Here is a 10291-nt window from a genome sequence, read left to right as displayed (position 1 = left end):
CATACCTTCCTTGGGCTGAAAAGCGGCCTTAAAGGATTCATTTATACATGCTGTAGTACATAGAGAGTTGGGGTACAATTAGGTCCACCGCCATCTAAATAGACTTAATGGAAGTATGAGCACCTTGCATGTGAAATTCATCACCAGTGAGGGTTATTTTTAAAGAAAAAAAATACATCAATTTTCAGTGCATCTAAGGGAGCAGCTTTTAACCTTACAACAACAACAACAAAATACTAAACATCTAATTACTAAAAAACAGCTTCTGTGGAGAATACTGGTTCTTACCCTTGGTGGGCATAAGATCAGGTGAGTTGGTTAAAAATGCAGACCTGGGCCCCACCTTCACATTCTGACTGAGCAGGCCTGTGGAAGCACCCATAAATTTGCATTTTTAATCACTGGCCCAGGTGATTTTTATGTGGTGGCCTGTGCTTCATGGGAAATCCTGTTCTAGTTCACTCAGAAAGTGAAAAACATTGATTATCTACCATATTAACAGTTCACTTCTTAGCACTAACCCTTCAACAACTGAGAACTTCTGATCTCAATATTCCTCCTAAGAGTTCAAATACTATTTTCTGCTCTAATATTATCGAAATATTAATATCTTACTCTCACGTTATAAGGTTTTTGTGACCCTGACTTTGTGTAATCCTAGGTACCATCTCCCTCCGGCTCAGTGAGAACTAAAGATGATACGCGCAGTCAAACATAGATTCTAATAAATGCAAACAGTCTATAGATAATTGTCACAACTTCAAGAGGTGCCAAAGAAACTGATTTGCCCCTGGTGAAATCATGCAAACCATAATTTCAGGTATAGCATCCTCTAGAAGTTTTCAGCGTACATCTGCTTGCTGGGCCTCCTCAAGAATGGAAATTTAGATTAATTCAGATATATACAGACTCCTCTAGTTATGGCATCATAAACTCAGGCTATACTCTAATAGTTTTCTTCACATTTATATTCAAATGCTCTGAATAAAACATGTTTTAGCATCTTTTGGAGGGTAAAATTTTTATTTTGGAAAAAAGTCAACAATAAAACGAAAAAAAAAAAAAGAAACCCAGAGACTTAAAAAGACTATTGTCACAGTCCAATAAGTCTGACAGAGGAAAAAAAAAAAAAGGCTATTTAAATTTCTAAAAAACTAACACAATTTAACACAGAAAAGAGCAGCACAGAATACTGTACTAAGAAGTGCTAATCTATCAGGTGTCTCCTACATGCCAACCACAATGCTCTACTGAGCCCTCATTAGTCCTCAAACCTGGGACAGGTTCTCACTTATCCCCACTGTACAAAGGTCAGGGCCCAGAGTTCCGCACACAGCCAGTAACTGGTGGAGGCCTACGGCCCAGGGTGCTCACATCCCCACACCTTACTTGTCATTCACTAAATTCAAAACTCAAATTCAGCATGTGCTGCTAAATACACTAGAAATAAAGTGATAATCTATAATGATCAGATTGCTTCTAAATATTAAAAGCAAAATTTCTTATAATGTGGAAATGATAGCACATATCTAAAAATACAATGATAAACAGAAAATTGTTTTATACTTATTAAAACATAAAAAAGATATATGCAGATATCAGTTTAAACTTTTTCACTTTGATATAATACAAACCCAGTTCCAAAATAGGTGATTTATCATGTACATTAAAAGCATTAATGAAAAAACTATACTCCTATAATTAGGAATGATTCACATTTTTTTAAATTGAAGTATAGTTGATTGACAATATTTTGTTACTGGTGTACAGCAAAGTGATTCAGTTATATATATATATATTTTTTCATATTCTTTTCCTTTATTACAAGATATTGAATATAGTTCCCTGTGCTATACAGTAAGTCTTTGTTTCACATTTTACATATAATATTATGTTATCTGTTAAGCCCATACTCCTAATTTATCCCTCCCCTGCTTTCCCTTTGGTAACCATGTTTTTCTGTGTCTGTGAGTCTACTTTATAAATAAATTCATTTGTATTATTTTTTAGATTCCACATATAAGTGATATCATATAATGTTTGTCTTTCTCTGTCTTACTTCACTAACTATGATATTCTCTAGGTCCACCCATGTTGCTGTAAACAGCAATATTCCATTCTTTTTTATGGCTGAGTAATATTCCACTGTGTGTGTGTGTGCGCGCGTGCGCGTGCGTGTGCATGTGTGTATCATACATATTCTTTATTCATTCATCCGTTGGACGCTTAGGTTGCTTCCATGTCTTTGCTACTGTACACACTCCTGCTATGAACACTGGGTGCATGAAGGAGTGATTCACATTAATTTAACTCAATGTTAAGGGACAGCTAGTGCATCAACAGAACTATTTCTGATCCCTGGCTCAAGATAAGGGCAGAGTCTAGGAGTCCCAGTTTCAATCTATCCCTATGCTGGAACCATAGAAAGCAAATATTCACATATCAAAAAATCTTTATAAATTTAATGACGTCACATGAGACAGATTAGTCTAACAAAGAACTGGCTGCTTATTTTGAGACTGTAATTCATTCTAAGAACAATCTGTAATTATTTGTCCCTAAAATCCATCAAAGTTATTTAAATGTTATGTGGTATATCTGTGCAATGCATTCACCCTAATTTGCTCCACATACCTACAACCTGTACTTTCTCTGTAATGTCATCTGACAGTTCACCTTTCTTGCTGACAGAAGTTAATTCAAGGCATTCTGCACCATGCCATCAACACTGACCAACCATTAATAAACATATATATATAAACTGTATATTAATCGTATTTAAGTACTGTTAAGTGCAAGGCTGAGGGCTAGCATGGTTGGTCTCCTGAAGAGAGTTCTAATCTCCAAGCTCATGCACACAACAGTGGATTCTCTTCAGTTTTCCCTTTGAAACCAACAAAGATCAGTCCAACTGAGGTACCTTGAGAATCTTAAGTGTGACATACCTAAAATCAAAGTACAACAGATCCCTATTAAAGAAACAAATGACACAGCAACCTTGCAATTACCCACTTACCTGGTTATAGTATATGCTGCTGCCTAAAGATATTTAAAGCTTTCAAAAGTGATTCTTTTACTTACCAGTGAACTGATATTAGAATTCACATAGGACTTCCCTGGTGGCGCAGTGGTTAGGAGTCCTCCTGCCAATGCAGGGGACACGGGTTCGAGCCCTGGTCCGGGAAGATCCCACATGCCACGGAGCAACTGAGGCTGTGTGCCACGACTACTAAGCCTGCACACCTAGAGCCCGTGCTCTGCAACAAGAGAAGCCACCACAATGAGAAGCCCGCACTCCGCAATGAAGAGTAGCCCCCGCTCGCCGCAACTAGAGAAAGCCCACAAGTAGCAATGAAGACCCAACACAGACAAAAAAAAAAAAAAAAGAATTCATATATGAAATGGGAACTTTGAAAGTCACATGACAGTACCATTCCACTTTAGAAACGAGCATTAGGAAATCAACAAGCGCTCATTTGCACTAATGCTAAATTATGTTTAGTTGATCCCTATTTCTCATGTTCCCAAGGAATCAACCACACAGACAGCCACATATGTCCTTGACCAATTCTGAACAGGGGAAAAATACACTTCTAAACACTGGTGATTCAAAGAATTCAGAGCTCAAATAAAGTAGCAGTGAGAAAAGATAATCATGCAGGTGTCAAGCAATGTTTTTGCTATTTAGATCATAAAGATAGTACCCATCTCTTTGCTTATTTAGGGTTACAGTAAATCAGTATAAAAACATAATTTTGAAAGCATTCTGGAGATCTAAAGTGAACTAGAAGAGGAAGATGGAAAAACAGGAACAAATGTTGTCTGCATTTTAAACATACTAAATGCATCAAAACTTCCAGTGATGAATGACTAAACGTAATTTCTTCCTGATACAGGAATGATTCCTGATACCTACCTTTTGACAGAAAAGATTAAACTTTTTCTTCACATTCAATTTATATTTTCTTTAACACTAGTTCTGCACACAGTATTAAAAAGAAATCATGGTGAAAAGAAAATCTATCACAGTGGCTATACCACTAAAAGAAGATGACGCAGAACAAAAAAAATAAAATTTACTGTTTATTTCACAAAGAAAATTAAGTGGTCCAACACATCTTCGATCATCATCTGTGTCCTTTCTGACAAGAGAACATACAAAATAATGGCAAGCTAGATCATGAGTCTAGCTCAGGGTCAAGTTTTTCTACTTTAATGACCATCTCTGGAGCTAAAGCAGCAGTGCCAGCTTGCTGGTTCTCTGCTTCCGACTCAGACAATACTTCTTCCTTTATTTTTACAGGCTTATTACTGGCTTCCTCCTCTTCATCCGAAGACTCATCAAGCTCCCATTCATCATCTATGTCCATTTCAAATACTCTCACATGACGGAGATTCGAGCTTAACTAAAGAAAAGGCCAAATAAAGAACTTTTAAAATGGCTTAACTAATACATTATATATAAAAAATTAGAAACAAGAAATCGGAAAAAAGTGGTTTTATAGGCAAGTTATTTTCCAATCAATTTACAACAAAATCACTAAACTCAGCTTTCATTTTGTATAAAAGGATCTCCACATACAATTTCAAGATTACTAAAATCTAAAATTGTTATTAATTACTTAGTAAGCTTTCTCAGAACAAGAGAACTAAATAGCTAAGGCCACTACCTGCCCATAATCAATAAAAGCTTGACATCACTAAATGTTTGCACTGAGAGGACTTACAGATCCTGTTGCTTCTGTTACTCTTTGCAACAATTTAATACTTACCACACAGGACACTTTGCGAAAACCATTCCCAGCAACATACTGTGCTTTCATACTTTCCAGTAATCTCCAGTGCTTTTCAAAGTGCATGGTACGGGTGGGAATAGCACTACGCTGCTCATCTAGCCTAGAGAGGGGAGAAAACCAATCCAGGAGTGAAATGGGGCTGTTCTCCCTGGTTTACTAGGGGTGGTATCAGGGTTTGATTTCTACCAGTATTCCCATTTCCAATATAATTCTACCAGCTACTGTATAAAAAAGCTGTGATACTATATTCTATGAAAAAACTGCATTTCCAAATAGGCAGAATACCTTTTTAAGGCAGAAACCTTAGTAAGGTTTTTGATTCACTTTCAAGGTAAGCAAATGGACTCATTTTAAAAATTAGAGATCTGCCTATTTAAATTTCAATCTAAAGCCATCTCGTTCAACTGACCTTGAACGTCTATGTGGCTACTGAAGTCCTAATTCTGAAAGGAAAATACTAAAGGCAAATCTAAAATAACTCTACTACAAATTGGGGTTCATGCTATCCTTGAAAACAGTTCCATTCTCCACACCAAATAATTCCCCACCTTGTTCCAGCAAATAATTCTTGACAGAAGAGCTGTTGAAGCCAGTATTTTTTCAATAAAAAAATAGAAGCATTTCTGCTCAGCTGACTTTATTTATCTATCAAACCTAAAGAACCAGAATGTACAATATACATTAAAAAAACATTTAACTGTTCTATCAGAAAGACAATCTTACTAATGTAAGTTACCTTGTAGAGTAAGACCCAGTGAACTGATATTCTGCAGAATCTTCACTGTTATACACTAAAGACAACGGCAACTGGACCAAGAGTCTATCTCTTCCTTCACGTCCTACAGTGTCTTTAAGAACTACTGTGACAGTTTCATCATCATAAAACTGTGCATCTAAACAACTGTAGGTGCTAGAATTAAAATAAGTTTTGTTATATCAAAGATGTATCATGACTGAGAAAATACTGTATATATAACATTATACTGGTACCAAGCAGAAAACTGACAATGAAAATATCAAGTGACATTCTATATAGTAACATTTAAAATATATCATTAGTTTACACTAAAGTCACAGTTACCTGTTGTACTGATTATTCACAAATATAACTAGGCCCTGAAAATAGATAATCATGAAAAAAGAAAAACCTGTGAACTTGGTTCACAGCTCCAGAAAACTCTTGACATCAATGGTCAGGCCTTAAGCCTGTAGAGATTCCATGAATGACACCATGTATATACATATGTGTGTGTGTGTGTGTGTGTGTGTGTATATACATATATACATATATATAATAAACAGAGTTTACTAGAGTGAAAAGTAAAAATAAGATTTACATATGAAAAGACACAACTTCAAAGACATTATCATAAAGAACTTCCTTTATGTAAGGAAAAGAGTAAGAAAAAGGTTGGTTTAGGATTAGTGTCAGTTCTTTCTCTTGCAAAAGCCTCAGGATGACATCAAGTATTGTTACCCTTTGTGCCCTAAGAAAATCCCACCCCAGTGAGAAGGATACCACCTCACACCTCGCTGGTCATAAGAAGACCTTCAGCCATCTGCCCCCTGGACCCACATTACTTTCTTAGTTGACAAAGAGCTCAGAAGTATTAATTGTAGGAAAGCACACTATAAAAATTCCTGCAGGCCAGTAAGGTTCCTTTCACTGTAAGTCAAATCATCCTCTAAGTATAAAATACATAACCAACCCAGCCCCCTAAGTTGCAAATGATGAAGGCCTTCTAAGAATATCATCACTGTAACTGAGTCTAGCCATATTCCTATAATTGTATTTATTATATATACATCTCACTCAAACAAGATTCAAGATTTACCTTCTTCTCACTTTTTCAGTTGTGGCATATGTGAAGCTCCCAAATTTAATAGCAATTAGTCCATTACTTACAGATCTTCAAGAAAGAAAGGGGGTGGGGGAAGAGACTTTGTAGAACAAGTTGGATAGGCAATAATCTATATATGCTTGAAAGAACATGATTGTTAGTACATTTACCTAATCACCAAACCTGAGACCCAAATACTATTACACTCACTCTAGAATACTGATAACTGATATAAACCCCTGATAGATAAAACTAACATCAAAATTACAGCTTAGTTTAAAATCTTATAGTCACCAAAGTAGCAAGATTCCTTATAAAATAAGGATGTTTGGGACAACCAAATTATTTCTCTCGGGCTACATCTTGGTTTCAAAAACTTTCCCTCAGGTTTAGTTTTAAATCATTTAAGATCCTAGTGACATCCTGAATATGATTTATTTTTCAGAACTTTTATTTGCATTCTCAAAAGAAGTCTCTATATGCAAGGCTTCTTGTTTAATGAAAGGCATACTTAACCTGAGGTAAAAATCCTTTCTATAAGGAAGCCAAAATATAATTTTGAACTTCCACAAGTTGATGAGATATAATCCTGACTATTCTGTTGTTATATTTTTCCTAACCCTAAAAATATCCTACATGTAACAGCTATATACCAATACAAAATTAAATAATCTAGAATTAAAAGGGATCACATAGCTTCCTAATTTGGCATTACCACCTTAAAAATGTGAAAACGAAGACCAGAACAGTTAAGTTAGCAAGCTTAAAGTCATAAGGCAGCTTAACTAAAACCTGAAATGTAGGGAAGGGAAGTGGTATGTTTTATGATTAAAAATAATAAAATCTTATCTCCTTGGTTCAAACTTCAGATTAATACTTACTGGGAAATATCAGTATGTCTCCTTAAGATGCACATTTTATAAAGTGAATCTTCTAAAATAGTAAAAAGAAGATAATGCAGATTTGAGGTTTTATTATTCCACCTAAGGAAAAAAGTTAATGTCAAAATATGATTATTTAGCTACCAATGCAGAGAACCAAACTGTATTATTCACATGAGATAGGGGAGAGACACTTACAGAAAAGGGAATTTGAACAATCTACGTGTGGAGTCCTCACTAAAACAAAAGAAAAAAAAGAAGTAAGAAAAATTTTAATTGGCTGCTGAATTATATCACCCAAAAAGGTAAAGAGAATTACCTTCTAGCATCTCTATATAATGGAATACATATTGCTTGATTCATCGATTTTCCAATTACATCCTAAATAAGATTTAAACATATAATTAAAGCATATACATACACAAAAATAAATACTCCACAGAAAGTGACTGCTCGTCACTGTTTAAGTCTAGTGCAAAATCATCTATATCACCAACCTTCATGCAAGAAACTTTAATGACAGTCATGGCAGTAAGGAAGAGAGAAAGTTCTGAGCTGAAAAGGACCCTGGAGATAAGTGATGGCAGGTTAGAAACCACCTCTTCTAGTCTCATAGCATCAATCATCCATCATTCATTCAGTAGTTAACAGACACATCAGCTCTGTAACTAAGACCATTTATAATAAGTCTGTTCTGGGCACAAGTAAAATACTAAAGGACGTCAACACGTTCAATAACCATGTAGTTATTTTTTAATTTATGTAAGAAAGCAACAATAAGAGGAAATATTAGAGTGAGCCATATGAAACTGCCATTTTTGTTAGTCAGAAATAGCTGAACACCAGCATTTTGATATGGTTCATCTTAATAACTACGACCATTTACATAAGCGAGCCGCATAGCGCAGATGTTCTTGCTCCTACACAAAAACATGCATTTCTTTCAAACTTACTGCTGGCTTTTGCAAGCAATGATCAATAACGTTCTCCATCCGCCTTTTCACAAAATGCAATGATTTTCGAGGATAATAAGGAAACAGCAGAGGACTTTCTGGTGTGAAACAAAAACAAAAAATAAAAAGCTATAACAAACCAGATAACTAGGAGAAACTGATCTACTGCTAGAGCCAGCCCACACAGCTCATCTGATGGTGGAACTCTCCCTGGCCACTTCATTACACCTTGGCGCGACCTCACTAAAGATGACCGTGGCCTTCTGCCTTGCATCGTCCCCTGCTGCCAGTCCTTGCAGCTTATTATTCTATATTTTATTTTTTCCCACCAAAATCCAACAGTATGCTTCTGCTGGCTATAAGAAGAAAGGGATGATTTGGAAACCATAAGACATATAATGAAATAAGTTCATTTTTCTCTCTTCTTTGCCACAATGGTATAACAACAGCGCTTGTTTTGGAAGAGTGTGATAGTGAAAACAAAAACAGGAGACAAGAAACTGGTGCTATGAAAATAAGCTCTTTACTTTTGAAAAGACTACTTTATCAGTAGAAAGTAATATATAATTTTTCATTTAGTGACACCAAGTATGCTAGGTTCTTTTTATACCTGTTATTTCTATTGTTTACAACAGCTGTATATATTAAGCATCATACTCTTTATTTTACTGATTAAAAAAAGAAAAAAAATGAGGCTTAGGAGGTGTAGGCAATTGCCCAGCGTGAGAATGACTAGGAAGCTAGACTCTGAATCAAACCCAGGTCCAACTCCCAAGCCCACCCTCTTCCACTGTGCTCTGTAGGCCTCCCTCACAGCACCTCATGTCCCAGCTACACTGGATAAACATTTTAAGCTCCCAACAGGGGACAGACGCTGTGGTATCATAGAGAGATATTTGGTCTTTGTCCCCAGTTCCTGGCCCAGAGCTCCCAACAGGGGACAGACGCTGTGGTATCATAGAGAGATATTTGGTCTTTGTCCCCAGTTCCTGGCCCAGAGCTCCTTAATGAGTTTTAATGAGGCCCTTAGATAGCTTCAGGATGGGGGCTGGTCTCCATAAAGACCAAGCCTTGATTAGAAGCTTGGAACTTTCAGCCCCTTCCCTCGACCTGAGGGTAGGGGAGAGAAGCTAGCGTTGAGTCCCGTCACCAATGGCCCCTAACCCCTACATAATGAAAACTCCATAACGCCGCTAAACGACAGAGCAGAGGGCCTCTGGGTCGATGCTTAAGGTGCTGGGAGGGCAGTGCGCCTGGAGAGGGGATGGAAGCTCCACGCCCCTCCCCATACCTTGCCCCATGCGTCTCTTCCATTTGGCTATTCCAGAGTTGTATCCTTTATAATAAACTGGTAGATGTAAGTTAAGTGTTTCTGAGTTTTGTGAGCCATTTTAGCAAATTATTAAAACTGAAGCATGGGAAGCCCCAACTTTGTAGCCAAGTGGAACAGAAGTGTGGGTAACCTGGGGACCCCGTACTTGTGACTGAACTCTGAAGTGGGGGCAGTCTTGTGGGACTAAGCCCTAACCCTGTGGAGTCTGGTGGTAACTCTGCAGAGTTAGTGTCAGAATCAAACTGTAGGACACCCAGGTGGTGTCAGAATTGGTCTCAGGAGGGAAAAAAGCCTCTCATTTTGGTGTTGGAAGTGTTTTGAGTAAAAACAGCTCAGATGCATACTGCCTGCTTATATGCTATGTGCCGGGCACTATCCTAAGTGCTTCATCTAGGTTAATTTGTTTCATCTTCCCAACAGCTCTTTGAGGGAGGCGCTCTGATCACCCTCACTTTACAGAAGAGAAAACTGGGGCACAAAGAGGTCA

The 10291-nt window shown here is 37.0% G+C and overlaps 1 protein-coding gene across 2 annotated transcripts in view; it reads right to left on the bottom strand.

Moving 5' to 3' along the window:
- Nucleotides 1-4070: 4070 nt before the first annotated feature.
- Nucleotides 4071-10291, bottom strand: part of ANAPC4 (anaphase promoting complex subunit 4) — a 41813-nt gene continuing 35592 nt past the window's right edge. Inside the window, exons 21-28 of one of the 2 annotated variants that reach the window (XM_030832215.3) lie at nucleotides 8472-8569; nucleotides 7838-7899; nucleotides 7717-7755; nucleotides 7519-7620; nucleotides 6632-6706; nucleotides 5533-5706; nucleotides 4773-4896; nucleotides 4071-4406 (exon numbers count right to left, since the gene is read on the bottom strand). In XM_030832215.3, coding sequence (XP_030688075.1) covers nucleotides 4179-4406; nucleotides 4773-4896; nucleotides 5533-5706; nucleotides 6632-6706; nucleotides 7519-7620; nucleotides 7717-7755; nucleotides 7838-7899; nucleotides 8472-8569 — 902 coding nt within the window. In that variant the 3' untranslated portion in view covers nucleotides 4071-4178. The remainder of the gene's footprint in view (nucleotides 4407-4772; nucleotides 4897-5532; nucleotides 5707-6631; nucleotides 6707-7518; nucleotides 7621-7716; nucleotides 7756-7837; nucleotides 7900-8471; nucleotides 8570-10291) is intronic. The other variant, XM_070045565.1, reaches the window with a different exon arrangement.

The sequence above is a fragment of the Globicephala melas genome, chromosome 5 (assembly GCF_963455315.2).
Source record: "Globicephala melas chromosome 5, mGloMel1.2, whole genome shotgun sequence".
Classification (NCBI taxonomy): Eukaryota; Metazoa; Chordata; class Mammalia; order Artiodactyla; family Delphinidae; genus Globicephala; species Globicephala melas.
Note: the sequence above shows the minus strand (reverse complement) of the source record. Positions and strands in the feature narration are given on the sequence as shown.